This window comes from Trichechus manatus, unplaced genomic scaffold (genome assembly GCF_000243295.1).
Source record: "Trichechus manatus latirostris isolate Lorelei unplaced genomic scaffold, TriManLat1.0 scaffold00108, whole genome shotgun sequence".
In the NCBI taxonomy this organism is placed as follows: domain Eukaryota; kingdom Metazoa; phylum Chordata; class Mammalia; order Sirenia; family Trichechidae; genus Trichechus; species Trichechus manatus.
The window spans coordinates 1,331,735-1,347,598 of NW_004444044.1; the positions used below are offsets into that span (position 1 = coordinate 1,331,735).

Consider the following 15,864-nt stretch of genomic DNA (forward strand, 5'->3'; position numbering starts at 1 on the left):
CACTTTGCGTCCCACAGTCCAGTCCAATCCCTGTCTGAAGAGTTGGCCTCGGAAATTGTTTTAGTTCTGGGCTGATAGAGAATCCAGGGGCCATGCTTTCTGGGGTTCCTCCAGTGTCAGACCATTAAGTCTGGTCTTTTTACTGGAATTTGAGTTCTGCACCCCACCTTTCTCCTGCTCCATCAGGGACTCTCTGTTGTTCCCTGTCAGGGTAGCCATTGGTGGTAGCCAGGAGAGATTTTTTTTTTTTTCTTTGTTATACTTAATAGTATGTAAAAGGATTGAATCACGAATGAATGCACCAAGATTGACTATGTTGAGAACCGACTTTGTTTTGATACATAAAGTTGAGGTTGTCATTTTTGAAAGTGTGTGGAATACCCACAAAATATAACTGATAAAAGTTGGGCAATGAGGCATAATAGCCTCCTCTTTGTATTCATCAGCATATTAAAGGTTCTGTCAGGTCCTGACTTAAACATTTTTTTTTAATTTAAAGATTGCCTTTTCCTTGCCTATTGCTACATTTTACTCCCTTAGTGTCATAGGTTAATTCATTTAAATATTAATTAGTTTAATTACATGCATGTTTGTTGTTTTGTGCCATCGAGTCAATTCCAGCTAATAGCAACATAGGATAGAACAGAACTGCCTCACAGGGTTTTCTAGGCTATAATTTTTCAGGAGCAGATTGCCAGGTCTTTTCTCCCTCAGAGCAGCTGGTGGGTTTGATCTACTGACCTTTCACTTAGCAGCCAAGCAATTAACCATTGCGCCATCAGGGCTCCTTATAATTACATGTATAGTTAACTGCTTTTGCGGTATTGATATTTTCACATCCTGTTATCATGTAACTAACTAAATGGAAAAATTGTGAGCCAGAGTAAAAAATGACTTTGAGGTCATGAGATTTTAATCAAATTTTAATGTGCATAATTGATTACTTACATTTTTATTTTGTATTTCATTGTTATACTTCTTAAACATGATTCTTGTATTTCATTTTCCCTCAGAGAATACATATTTAACTTGTCTTCAAAATTTAAGATTTATTTTTACAAAATTACATCTTCTATAGATGACATGTATACCATTTCAAATGTCTTTTCTCCAGATTCCCCTGCACAGTCAGTATCCGCTGGAGTGCGTGCACCATCTCCTGCCCCATCATCAGTACCATTAGGGTCAGAAAAGCCCAGCAATGTTTCTCAGGACAGGAAAGTTCCAGTCCCTATTGGGACTGAACGTTCTGCTCGTATCAGGCAAACTGGAACTTCAGCTCCATCTGTTATTGGGAGTAATTTGTCCACATCAGTAGGGCATAGTGGCATCTGGTCCTTTGAAGGGATTGGTGGCAATCAAGGTATGATGTGTTATCCTACTTTCTAGAAATTAAGTTTATTCATTTAATCATATAATATTGTAAACATTATTTAACATTCATAGTCACTTTTTAAAAATTTGTGCTCATATCTCCGTTTTGACTATTTTATCACTTTTATTTAAGAGTTCAGGAAATTTTGTGTTCCCATGTGATCTTCCATTGAATTTATCTTTGTTTTCTGAAAATAGTCTAATATAAGCATGTTTTCTTTATTTGTCATATTAAAGATATGTTAATATTTCCTTTGAATCTCTTTAGCTTTTATCTTAGCTTTTTTTCTTTATTTTGTAACAACAAGTATTTAGGCTACTTCGTTAGGCTACTATATACCTATAAACATAAAAATACTGCAGTAAATATATAAAAGTAGGTCATTATTCTCAAAGAATTCACAATTCAATGTGGAAAATATTAGAAATATATAAAACATTTTATTTGCTGTTCTTTGATTTTAAATATCACCAGTTTTCTTTTTTTCTGCCTCTGTTTTCCCTCAGACAAAGTAGACTGGTGTAACCCTGCCATGGGAAACCCTATGATTCATAGGCCAATGTCTGATCCAGGAGTGTTTTCACAGCATCAAGCAATGGAGCGAGATAGTACAGGAATTGTAACTCCTTCTGGTACATTCCATCAGCATGTTCCTGCAGGATACATGGACTTCCCTAAAGTTGGGGTAATGTTGCTTTAAATAGGCATTTTCATTATTTCTAAATGTTTTTCTTATTCTTAGTTTTCGTTCACTTCCAAGTGGAAAAGCATTTATGAAATGGATGCTGAGGCTTAGGAATGCAGCAACAGGCCAAAATCTCGCAAAATATAAATATTTACAAATCCTGATTTAGGCCCAATATTTAAAAGAGTGTTTTTTGATAAAGTAATTTGGATATAGTAGGCTCATTTATAATCTAATGTTAGAAGAAATCATATATTGGAAAGTCATTTTTACATTCCTCAGATGACTTACAGTTTTCCAAAAGGAAGTGAAGGTGCAAAAATCAATTTTATGGCTATCAGTTATATTAGTAAAAGTCAACACTGACATGAACATGTGTAATCTTTTTTTTTTTTTTTCTTCCTTTTAAGGGTATGCCTTTTTCTGTGTATGGGAATGCAATGATTCCTCCAGTAGCACCGATCGCTGATGGTGCTGGAGGACCCATATTTAATGGCCCTCATGCTGCAGACCCCTCTTGGAACTCGCTGATTAAGATGGTTTCCAGCTCCACGGAAAATAATGGCCCTCAAACGGTAAGGCTGCTCATTCAGTGAACGACATTTGTTAGGTGTTCTGTGAAATGCCATGACAAATAGGATACAGGTAAATCGTGGTAGTGAGAAAGTATGGTGCGTATCAAAAGTTGAGGAAATTGAGAGAAATTTGATATAGCTAAAATACAGCTATATGGATGTGAAAAATGATAGCAGAGAAATGGGTTGGAGCTAAAATTATTAAAAGTTTTATATATTCCTTTGGGTAGTGGATGGTAAGTAAAAGGTTTTAAGTTGCAAAGTGATTATGATATAATTTATACATCAAAATTTTGTAGTGGTGTAAAAAGGGCCATCTAGAGGTTATTTATTAAAAGTATTTTGAATGCCAAAACAGTATATATAATTAACTCTGAAAATTCACAAAACTGGTTATTTATTTTAGCTTATTTTGGTATATGTTTAATACCCCTGACTCATTGTTTTTCCATAACCATAAATCCATATGTACTTGGGTAATGGTTAAAAAAAGGGGACGGTGGTAAATCAGATCCTGTTTGAGGTATATGAGGAGAAGAGAGGTAGGAAACAGCGGGTAAAAGTAGTTTTATCATTGTTTTTCCCATTATGTCCTAGTATATTGTGAATTTAATAAGGTTTAGCTATTTTAGTCCATAGAGACTGAGACTTTCTTAGTTTTTAAAAGTTTTATTTTAATCAAATATATGTTTAAGGCATATTTGATAAAATACGTGCTCTATATTCATAGGTGTGGACTGGACCCTGGGCACCTCACATGAATAGTGTGCATATGAACCAGCTTGGCTGATGAAGATCAGTTTGTTAGCCTGCAGATCCTTTTCATTCAGAGGAAATCACAAGTGGCCGAAAAAAATTTACGCTCCCAAATCATTCTACTGATGTGCTTGACTGAAGTGTGTAGGCTTTTTGCAGAAGAACTTACTAACTGACCTATTTTCTGTGAACATTTGTGACTGCCCATTCCCCATTGTCATCCGTTTTACCTTAGTTAGCATTTTTCTTATCATTTTTCTTTTTTTCTTTCCCTCTTCCCTTTTGGACATAACTTTCTGTTGAAGCTGTTCTTTGGCTGGTTGGTTTTAGTACTGTAAACTGCTTCTGAGCAAACACGGAAATTTAGCAAAATTATGTAAACTTGATCCTGAAGTTTTAGAATGGCAAATAAATGTACAATTGTTTACATAACAAACAGAAAAGGCTAAGCAGAAAGTAAATTTCAGTATGTCAGTATAGAGGCTCTACTTTATGTAGACTTAAATTAATGTGAGATATGTACCTTCATATTCAGAAATCTGGATGTTTCCTTCATACATTAAACTATTAATAAGCATAACTTTTCTACTTGTGTAATTTAAGTATAAAGTAAAAAAAATGGGCATTATCAGTGGGTGTTTCCCTATGTTGGTTTCTAAAATATTCAACTTGCTCTCTTTTGGGTATGTTTTTAGCAAGGCACACACACAAGAAATTTCTCACTTTTCCCTGTGTCTTTTACCTTTTTACACTTTAAACATAATACACACTTCTTTCTTCAGCTCTTTCTTCTCTCTTTACCTTTACCACTACTACCAGTAAAAGTCTCTTGCTGATAGTGAAACAATTCTGTAAAGATTTTCACTATAATGGCTGCTACAGAGAGAGCACATTCATCATCTTCTTACCTTAAAACATTTAGACTGAAAGTTTCAAAAGCCACTTCTGGTTCCCAGTGAGCATATCTACTACAGAACCTCTTAATAGATTAATTCAGTGTAACATTTTATATTGGATAATATAGATTCTTAACATTGGCTTTCCAGTAATCAAATGTCAGCATAAAAATTCCAGTTTTTAGTAACTTGGTGGAAAGAATCTAAATTTCTTTTATTTCCAATCTTAGAGACTTCTTGTTACCTACACATGTATATTATTAGTGAAAAGGATCAGCAGCCAACTTGGCCTAGTAAAAGAGATTTTGCATTTGTCAATAAGACAATTTATGATAACATGAATACATGATTATAATACAAAGTCTCCATTTAAGCTGTTTATATAAGATAAAGGGCCACACTAAACTACTCAGTGAGATTTATATATTCTATCCACTTGAAACAATAAAACAGTAACGTATCCAAGAAGAATATGTGTCCTATCCTGTCTCATATGGAAAAAGAATATGGTTGAAATGTAAAAGAAAATAACTATAAAAGTGAGATAATGCTTATATCAATTTGTCTTTTTTTAAAATTTTTATTAGACTCTAATTCCACATTAGTAAAACATAAACAATAACTAAAATTCAGGTTAAATCACCCAGAGTTGACATTATTAACTATTGTTCCTTGGCTGATCAAGTAAATGAAATAATTTATTTACTCTGGTAGCCTGAGGAAAGAGTAAAAAGATGATTCCTCAAATGTATCCAAGGTTTCTAAACAACACATTCATATCTTTTAATTTAGGAGGTGGTCTTAAAGTATATAATTTTTGTTTTTCCACTTGTCTGTGATGCCAAATTTAAAGGAAAAACTAAATGATCTTATAAATAAAGCTATGAAATAAAAGTATAGCACTTTACTAAGAAAAAAGAGGTAGACTGCTCTTTAACAGAGAATTTTATATATGGCTTTTGTCAGTATCCTATTTTTTTTTGCTTAATTCTTTCCTCTGTTAACTAGGGTTATTTTCTATTTAAAAGAATCCTGTTGGAGAACAGATGTTCTTCAGTATTTATTACAACATACAAGTGTTGTTGTTGAACAAAACTGAATTTCTTACGAAGAGGTGTCTTACCAACAAGACTACCAAGAAGGGAAAAAACAAACAAAAAAACCCTATATTTTCTTGATTTTAAATTAAAACTGTGGGTAGGGGAATATAGATTGGAATGCCCCATATTTAGTTTGGGGAAATGAGACTTGTTAAATACAATACCATGGTTTTAGAAGTCTGTACTAGCAACATTTTCCAGATACATTTTTTTATATTTCAGGTGTAATACAGTGCATTTTTATTTGAACAATAAAAAAAGAACACAATATTTTGAGACCGCGCAGGTCTTTTTTATTTCCTTTTTGAAAATATGTGGTATGTGTATATGCAGACTACATGATGTATTTCTTTCCTCTCATTCTTTTAAGAAGTGACTTAACTCTTGAAAGTAACACTTGGGTTAGTTCATACCTTAAACACTGAAACAGATAATATCTCAATTATTATGTAATCTGTTTATACCAACCATCCCATTTTAGAGATGATTTTGTTTACCAGTCTCAAAAATATCCCTTTCTCATTCCTTTTTATCAAATATATTTTTATTCACAAAAAACTGATTTTAGTATTTATGTGAAGTTTTCCTCATCTGTTTCCATTACTGTAAATTAAAATTATTTTTGGTAAATTACTGTGCTTACTTCATAGCTAATTTTCTCCTCAGGAAAAAAAGGTAAATAGCTTATTAATTGTCTTGTTCGTCACACAAATAGTATTCCTTCTTTCTTTAGACTCAAATTACCTAAATATAATTTCATCAAAATTATTTGTCACACCATATTACTCACTTTATTCTTATAACAGTACAAAGTGTTGGAATAAACAGGGAAACTCAAGATGATAAAACCTCTTCATATCCTTGATTTATTCAACCTATTTTCACTCTGATGTTTTTCAGAAACAGTCCCACAGATCTGGCATTACAGACCACTTTATGCATAGTAAAACATTAAGTAACAAAATTTTAAATCAGAATTACTTTAAAAGATTAAATCTCAAAAGACAATTCACTGTTGTTAGTTACTATAATATAGAGATTCGGTATTCCAGTTTCCCAATTTTTAGATAAATGAATCATGTCTTACACTTTTAATAATTTGGTATACTTTGTGAATTCTGGATGCTCCTGAATCTCTTTGCAAATATACATCTCATTAATAAATGCTTGCTTAAACAAGCCACAACACTTGGTTAAGTCAGGTGAATGGAACTTAAGATGAGAATATTATTAGTGCTTTAATATTACTATATGTCTTGATTACAAAATATGTACTTTGGGTAAGTGAATATAGAGAAAAACGCCACTGTGGCCTTGACATAAATAAGAATTCCTTTATCATGCTACAGTTGGAGTATGGGACTAACAGCTGGGTTTCATATTAGACTTCCATCTTTATATGAATTCACACTTGAAAAAGAAAAGCCAACTGTGCATGTTCAATACTTAAGAACCAATGATGATAAAAATTATATTAGAGGATGTTTTTAACAAAGAGGAATAAAAAATGCTAATTCTACACTAGGTGACTTTGGTTTTGAAAAGTAATGCCTTAAAAAAATTAAGAAAAAGAAATTAAACCTAAATCTGATTCCAGGGATTACTTAAAGAACTACTCATGAAAATAATTTATCTTTTAAAGTTTCTTTTATCAAACATTTCAAAAGGCGTATTTCGGAAATGAGAAATCTAAATGACTGTATGTGATAATAATAGCCTGTATTCAAATTTCAAGGGCACCACAATGGATAAGAATTTCAGAGGCTGCAGAAAGAGAAATGTAATATACAGTCCATTGTTAAGAAGCTTAAATAAAGTTGAGACAATAAACTGTTGTGTTGATATAACATTAAAGACAGGAATATGCCAATTATAAATATCAAACATTTTAAAAGAGTGTGTTGCACGAGTTCATTTGCAAGTTGTTAGGGTTTACATATAAATGATTTTAAATTGGGTGGTTTGCTCAGTATATATAGGTCATTTTATATTGTACTCTGCAACTTAAAAGATAAAAGATACCACAATGTTGGATGACCAGTACATACACATTAGTGATAACAATTTACTATTGTAATGGGTTTTATCATTGATAATGCTTTTCCCAACATTCTCTACCAAGTTCTGATTATCCCCATTATATGGATTAAGAAATGTGTGTGTATGTGTGCGTGTGTATAATATTAGCAGAAATTAAATATTCATCATTTTATTTAGATCACACTGTTCAAACTTTTAAAACAATGGAATACTTTTTTCAGTTAGAGTATGTCACTTAAATATATAGCAGAAAAGATGGACCTACATTTTTAGAGGAGGTCCCAGTCTTGACCCACAATATGAGTCTTAGGATCTGAGGAATAGTTTGAAAACTCTTGGTTTAAATTATATGAACAGTGAATCCGTAAATACAGAGATTTTTAGGTTTTTTTTTTTTCTTTAATCAACTCCCCTCCTTCTGGATATTAAGCAGTCATTCTCTAGGCTACATGCCACTGTGGAAGGGCCAGCTCTCAATGTCATCAGTTCTCTGGAAATGGGGGAATCCTGCAGCAGAGAATCACTTCATTACTGTTTTAACGATCTTTAGGCGAAGGAATTTCCATTTAAAACTGAATTTCCATGTTAGCGCAGTAGTCAGTAGCTGCAGATTGTTTTTTAACTTAAATGGATAGGTAAATAGATTGATGGACTTTTTCTTTTAAAAAGGAGAAAGTCTGTTTATAGCATATAGTGGTGTGTGTGTTTAAACACACATTTTAAAATATATGTATGTACCAGTCAGTTTTGAAGGAGGTTGACTTCCAGAAGCTAGAGAACAGAGTATCTGCTCCCTTGCATAGAGAGGCAGAACAGTAGCTGCAGTTTTACATTAGTTCAATGTTGTTAGCTGCCATTAGGTTGACCCCCAACTCATGACGACCGCATGCACAACCGAATGAAATGCTGCCCTGTTCTGCACCATCCCCAATGATGGGTTAAGGATCAGTCAGTTATGATCCATAGGATTTTCACTGGCTAATTTTTAGAAGTAGATCACCAGGTCTGTCTTTCTAGTCCGTCTCAGTCTGGAGGCTCTGCTGAAACCTGTTCAACATAATAGCAACATGCAAGCCTCCATTGACGGGTGGTGGCTGCGCATGAGGTGTATTGGCCAAGAATCAATTGGAGGCCTTCTTAAAAATCCGACATTTGATTTCGCTCAACACATTTTGGCCTCTTGGTCTAGGGGCGACCCTACTATGAAGTAACTACTCCGTATCATTCCAGTCCGTTTGCTGTTGCCAGAAACACAAAAGTGAAAACTATATAGTCCCCTAAGATTCGGCCATATTCCTTCTAACCAGAAGATACCCAATGCTGCTGTTCAAGCTCTTTAAAGCTTACAAAGGCTACATGCTAACTCTAGTTAAGAATTGATCGTGCTGCCAGTGACCATACCCTTAAATCAGGTGATGGTTCCTTACCCTTAATGTAAGATCTTTGGTCCTACTACTAATGGAAAATAAAACATTTAGGAAAACTCAGTTTGCAGGTGAGGTTGAACCTACTACCTTGTACATATGGCCCAGTTAAATCTTTAGAGGACAGACTTAACTATGCCCAGTGCCTAAAGAATGATGATTAAAACTCAGGGTCAGCGAGAAACACACGCTGCTCTCCAATCCCATAAGGAACCTCGGCTTTCAGCAACGTGTTGACTTTTAGGCAGTGTAACCCATAATAATCCCTGGCGGAAGCAATCGGTGTGCAAGAAAGGAGGTTAGGGCCCACTTTCTGGTTACAAAAACCACCCATCAAAGCTTGAAATTCCACCACAAATGACACGATTAGTTTAGAGGAAAAAAAGGATGGAACGGCACATGCTGAAGACTGACTTTACAACGCGGGAGCTTCCTAGGGAACATCCCTCCACGCTCAGGGCAGGAGGACCTCCACTCGGCTCTGCAATTTCAGTCCCGCCTTTAAAGAGCTTCACGCCAACAGCGAGAAAGGTTCCTGTTTCGGCAGGCCGGCCCACTGCCGTGTCTGAAAGGCGGGACTTCCCTTACTCTTGCGTCATTCCTAGTGCGACGGAAAACGTCATTGGCTTAAAGGGGAAGGTCGATTGTTGTCACGGGCGGACGGGCGCGCACGCACTTTACGCCTCGGTGTCGCCGGCGCATGCACAGGCGCTTTGGTCGAAACGCGTACGCAGCTCCTCTGTGAGGCTAGAGTCCTGGTCTCCGCCCTGGCTCCGATATGCTGTGCCGGCTCGACGGTCGGTGGCTGCGGCGGCTGCCTGTCCTGCAGCTCGGGGCCCGGGGCCTGCCGCCTGCACCAGCCCCAACGGGCGGCACTGAGCGCCCTGCTCTCCCAGCGTGGGCGGTGGCATCAGTCTCTCCGGTTGCACCGGGTGGCACCAGCGGCTGGTACGAGGCCCTGGCTGCGTCCGCGCCGGTGCGAGGCGCGGAGGAAGTGTTACTCAGCGCCCACGCCGCCACGGGTCTTCCTTGGTGGGGCAGCATTCTCCTCACCACCGTGGCCATGCGTGGCGCCGTCACGCTGCCGCTGGCCGTCTACCAGCACCACATCCTAGCCAAGGTGAGGGGCACCGAGCCGCGCGTAGACCTTACGCCACCACTCCCGCTGTTGGGGGCGAGGCTGGCCTGTATCCGGCTCGTGCTTTTCCCGGATACTTCGGAAGTGCTTAGTTTTCGTCTTGACGTCTTAATCGCTAAGAAATTTAACTAGCGTTGAGTGTATTAAGTAAGGATGTTTAGTGACACATGTACCTGTCATTTCGTTTACTAAACAGTAAGTGGTTACTAAACTTGCTCTACAGAATGAGAGAAAGGAATCAATAGCAGAAGTTGTATAGACCTGTAAAATTACCTTCGTGAAAACCTGTATGTCTGCAGTATCTTTCATTTCCAAGTATCCCAACTAATGATTCTTACTAGAAAACAACTACAGAGGTAGCAATTTGCAAACTTGGTTCCTCAGCTAGGCTCGACCACCACTGACAAGCCTGTCTGGTTATTCACAATCACTTGACCTTTTAGTGTTTCGTTTTCTTTTTTTTCTTGTAGAAAAGAGGTGCCTACTTCACAATATTGTGATATCAAATCTGAGAGTATAGGTTAAAGTGCTTTGAAAACAAGAAAGCATTATTCATAGGTGAGACTTCAGAAATAAAGGCTTTCATGTTTTAAGATTATCATTGGGGAAAAAAACTGGAAACAAAACAGGAAGAGAACCATCAATACCATTATGTCAGGGGACTATTTTATGGAAAACAAAATTAACAGATCAGAAATAAAGGCAATTTTATTTCTGAATTTGTGTCTCTCACACAGCTTATTTTTAGCTACCGTTGAGTTTCCCCATGAGATCGACTTATGCACAATGGGATCAACTGTCATGACCCATAGGGTTTCCATTGGCAGTTTTTCAGATGGAGATCACCAAGCCTTCCTTTGTAAGTCTGTCTTAGTCTGGAAGCTCCACTGAAACATGTTCAACATCAAGTTGTTTATTGCTGTAGAGTCAGTTCTGACTCATGGTAACCCCACATGTGCAGAGTAGACTGCTCCGTAGGGTTTTTAAGGCTGTGACCTTTAAGACCTGTCTTCGGAGACACTACTGGGTGAGTTCGAACTGCCAACCTTTCAGCTAGTAGTTGAGCATTTAACTGTTTACACCACCCAGGGACTCCTCGCTCAGCATCATAGCAATACACAGGCCTCCACTGATAGAAGAGTGCTTGCTCCACTTCAGGTGCATTGGCCAGGAATTGAACCCTGGTCTCCTGCATAGGAGAATTCTATCACTGAACGACTACTGTCCTCTCCACAGTGTATCGTTGTTGTTAGTAGGTGCTTTCAAGTCGGTTCCAAATTGTAGCAACCCTGTGTACAACAGAATGAAACACTATCCTGTCCTGCACCATCCTCATAATTGTTCTTGAGCCCATTGTTGCAGCCACTGTCATTTCATCTCCTTGAAGGTCTTCCTCTTTTTTGCTGGCACGCTGCTTTACCAAGCATGATGTCCTTCTCCAGGGACTGGTACCTCCTCCTCCTGGTAACATGTCCAAGTACGTGAGATGAAGTCTTGCCATCCTCACTTCTAAGGAGTATTAAAGACAATTAATAGACTACTGTTTACTCAGTTTACTGAGAAATCTAGGGATGAAACAGTAAATCCCAGAGTGTAATTCTCATTTAATCCTTACAATACCTCTGTGAAGAAGATGCTGTTATACATTTTATATGTGAGGGAACAGATTTTAGAGATTAAGTAACTTGCTTGGGAGCATGCAGCTAAGTGTACAAGCTGGATTTGAATTTTGTTGTAACTAAGAATATCGTAAGCAAATTAACATGCTTAGATTTAAGGTTTCTTGATATGATCAGTAAACCACATTTTTAAATGAGTTGAGACAATAAAGAGTAAAACTCTGAGTAGGTAGTAATAAAAATTTTTTATGTGCTCATAATAAATTCTACTTTTTCTTTAGCTAGGTGGAAAATTTGCAGCCAGAAATAAAAAATATTGCCAGACATCTTAAGCAAGAAGTTGCAGTTCGTGCAAATCAGTTGGGATGGTCCAAAAGAGTTGCCAGGTAAGCTAATTCTATGCATTTAAGACCATGAATATATATAATGTTAAATGATGATGTTGATTATAGGTTTGGACATTCTGTAGCCTTGGTAACAAAGTATTACTTTTACTTATTTTTTGGAAAAGTTTGTGTGGTGTGGTAGTTTTATATACTAGATTCGGGACAAAGGAATGAAGAAACAAAGATAAGAAGAGCGTGTTCTCTGTACTTTTGTGACTGCAACCCATAGAAAAAGATAGGTCTGTAATCGGATCGTGATGGCAATGAATTAAGTGCGTGTAGAGGTTATGTACAAGGAGCTTGGCCATCAGGGAAAGTCAGGAGAGTCTTCACAGAATGAAGATGCTGTGCCAGTCTATTGAGATATTGGTCAACAAATGAAAAGATACGGCTAGTAATAGCCCATAGGTATGGGGACATAGAAAATTATGAGTACAATGATAGAGGCACGTGGACATCCATTGTGGTTACCCTATGCAGTTGTCCACTGGGCAGTTGTCCACCTGGGCTCTTAGAAAGCCCTTGCCCAAGAGTGCTTTGCCATGCTGCAGTTTTCTGCTGGGAATTTCTAAGTCCTCCTGGCTCAACCAGTGTAAGCTACTACTTACTCAGATTTCCGAATTCTGATTCTTACTAGATTTTGACAAATATTCACCAGTACATATCAATGAGGAAAAATGAAGACTTTGTAGTATAACTCTTGGAAACCTTGGTGGTGTAGTGGTTAAGAGCCACGGCTGCTAACCAAAAGGCTGGCACTTCGAATCCACCAGACAGTCCTTGGAAACTCTATGGGGCAGTTCTGCTCTGTCCTATAGGGTCACTATGAGTCAAAATTGAATTCAACAGCAACGGGTTAGTGTAACTATGTAATATGTATAGAGGTAGTCCCCACCTTATGACAGGGCACCATTCCGATAACTCCATCCTAAGTCAGTTCTGATGTAACTCGGATACCTATTTGTCCTTTTTTTTTTTTTTTAGTTTTCATTACTGTTGCCTTTTATTATCAGTATCTTTATAAATCCAATGTTTGAACGTCTGCAAGTGAACACCTGAAAATGAGAACGTCAGCAAATTATGCTCTGCAACATTATATGTAGTACATATTACTAACGATAAGCCACACACACGAAAAAAAAAAAACAGCTGGTCGTCAGGTTCATCCTTAACTCGAACACATCATAAGTCAGGGACTACCTGTTCATGGTACTCTGTATATTTTTATCTACACAGGTATAAATTTGCCAACTGTCTTTAAGATGAGATTATGTCCATCTTTATTTAGTGCTAAAAAGACCTGAGTTTTTTAAATCATTATGGTAGCTTAATGTCTTTACCTGATAAAAAGTTGGCAAACCTATAGTTTTGAAATTTTACTGATCAGATCACCTGAAAACAACAGCCCTAGGCCAAAGGAACAAATAAATAACTGCTCACCTGGGTTATAGATCCTGCCTAGAGAAGACTTCTGGCACCTTGTTTATGCAGCTCTGACGGGATGATTGTCCAGTCACATCGTTATACAGATGAGTGGATTTCAAGGAAGACACATCTGAGGGGCTTCCTGCGTTTTCTTCTTCTTTTTTTTTTTTTAAATATTTTATTTGTTTTTGAGAATGTACACAGCAAAAACATACACCAATTAAGGTTTCTACATGTACAGTTCTGTGACATTGATTACACTGTTCCAGTTGTGCAGCCATTCTCACCTTCCTTTTCTGAGTTATTCCTCCTCCATTAACATAAACTCACTGCCTACTTAGGTTCCTGTCCTTTCAAGTTGCTGTTGTCACTTTGCTCCTACATAGATAGATCTTAAAAGAGCATGATGCTCAAGGGAGGCATTCTGTATTACTTAAGGTAAACTATTGTTTATTTATTTTTTTATTGTGGTCTCTAAGATTTTCTTTTAAGTTTTTTAATGTACTTTAGATGAAGGTTTACAGAATAGTTTCTCATTAAACAGTACACACATTGTTTTATGACAATGGTTAACAACCCCACAACATGACATCACTGTCCCTTCTCAACCTTGAGTTTCCTGTGACTGACTTTCTTGTCCCCTCCTGCCTTCTGGTCCTTGTCCCTGGACTGTTATGCCCCATTAGTCTCATTTTGTTTCATGAGGCTGTCTAATCTTTGGCTGAACAGTGAACCTCAGGAGTGACTTCATTACTGAGCTAAAAGGGTGTCCGGGGGCCATACTCTCAGGGTTTGTCCAGTCTCTATCAAGCCAGTAAGTCTGGTCTTCTTTTGTGAATTAGAATTTTGTTCTACATTTTTCTCCAGCTCTGTCCAGAACCCTCTCTTGTGATCCCTGTCAGAGCAGTCAGTGGTGGTAGCAGGGCACCACCTAGCTGTACTGGACTCAGTCTGGTGGAGGCTCTGGTAGTTGCGGTCCATTAGTCCTTTGGACTGATCTTTCCTTTGTATCTTTCCTCATTCTCCTTTACTCCCAAAGGGGTGAGACCAGTGGAGTATCTTAGATGACTGCTCACAGGCTTTTAAGACCCCAGATGCTACTCACCAAGGTAGAATGTAGAACTTTTTTTTTTTTTTTTTTTAAAAACTGTGTTATGCCAATTGAGCTAGACATTTCCTGAGACCATGGTCCCCACAGCCCTCTGCCCAGCAATTCAGTCCCTCAGGGAGTTTGGATGTGCCTGTGGAGCTTCCATGACCTTTCTTTGTACAGGTTGTGCTGGTTTCCTCAATATCGTTTACTGTTACCCTTCACCAAAATTACCACTTATCTATTGTCTCTTTAGTATTTCTCCCCCCCACCGCTCCCATCCCTGGTAACCACAATAAAGATTGTTTCTTTTTGTGTGTAATCTTTTTCATGAGTTTTTACAGTAGAGGTCTCATACAATATTTGTCCTTTTGTGATTGACTTACTTCAGTCAGAATAATGTTCTCCAGTTTCATCCATGTTATGAGATGCTTCACACATTCATCATTGTTCTTTATCGTTGCGTAGTACTCCATTGTGTGTATGTACCACAGTTTGTTTATCCATTCATTTGTTGATGGGCATCTAGGTTGTTTCTTTTTACTATTGTGAACAATGCTGCAGTAAACGTGGGTGTGCATGTGTCTATTTATGTGATGGTTCTTATTTCACTAGGATATATTCCTAGGAGTGGGATTGCTGGATCGTATGGCATTTCTATTTCTAGCTTTCTAAGCAAGCGCCATGTCATTTTCCAAAATGGTTGTATCATTTTGCATTCCCACCAGCAGCGCATAAGAGTTCCTATCTCCCCACAGCCTCTCCAGCATTTGTTATTTCTGGTTTTTTTAATTCATGCCAGTAATGCCGGAGTAAGATGCTGTCTCATTGTGGTTTTAATTTGCAGCATTTCCTCATGTGTCTGTTGACTGCTTGAATGTCTTCTTTGGTGAAGTGACTGTTCATTTCCTTTGCCCATTTTTTAATTGAATTATTTGTGTTTTTGTTGTAGAAGTGTTGGACTTGCTTGTAGATTTTAGGGATTAGACCTTTGTCTGACTTGTAATGTCCAGAAATTTTTTCCCAGTCTGTAGGTTCTCTTTATACTATTTTGGTGAAGTCTTTTGATGAGTGTAAGTGTTTAATTTTTAGAAGATCCCAGTTATCTACCTTATCTTCTGGAGTTTGTGTGTTGCTTGTTATGCCTTGTATCCTGTTAATGCCATGTATTAGAGCCTCTAGCACTGATGCTATTTTTCCTTCTATGAACTTTATAGTTTTTGGCTTTATATATAGGTCTTTGATCCATTTTGAATTAGTTTTTGTATATGGTGTGAGGTATGGGTCCTGTTTCATTTTTTTGCAGATGGACATCCAGTTTTGCCAGCACCATTTGTTAAATAGACTGTCATTTC

At 37.4% G+C, this 15,864-nt stretch overlaps 2 protein-coding genes across 10 annotated transcripts in view; both read left to right on the forward strand.

The window, feature by feature from the left end:
* ANKRD17 (ankyrin repeat domain 17) overlaps window positions 1-5,879 on the forward strand; it is a 203,159-nt gene extending 197,280 nt beyond the window's left edge. For 6 of the 9 annotated variants that reach the window (XM_004383316.2, XM_023737784.1, XM_023737783.1 and 3 more), the window contains 4 exons: window positions 1,115-1,363; window positions 1,882-2,060; window positions 2,471-2,635; window positions 3,366-3,968. In XM_004383316.2, coding sequence (XP_004383373.1) covers window positions 1,115-1,363; window positions 1,882-2,060; window positions 2,471-2,635; window positions 3,366-3,425 — 653 coding nt within the window. In that variant the 3' untranslated portion in view covers window positions 3,426-3,968. Of the gene's footprint in view, window positions 1-1,114; window positions 1,364-1,881; window positions 2,061-2,470; window positions 2,636-3,365 lie in introns of all 9 variants that reach the window. The other 3 variants (XM_023737779.1, XM_004383318.2, XM_023737785.1) reach the window with 3 other exon arrangements.
* Window positions 5,880-8,295: 2,416 nt separating this feature from the next.
* Window positions 8,296-15,864, forward strand: part of LOC101359911 (mitochondrial inner membrane protein COX18) — a 24,625-nt gene continuing 17,056 nt past the window's right edge. Inside the window, 3 exon segments of the mRNA XM_004383319.2 lie at window positions 8,296-9,718; window positions 9,720-9,971; window positions 11,894-11,994. Of these exon segments, the coding sequence (XP_004383376.2) occupies window positions 9,239-9,718; window positions 9,720-9,971; window positions 11,894-11,994 (833 nt within the window). The 5' untranslated portion in view covers window positions 8,296-9,238.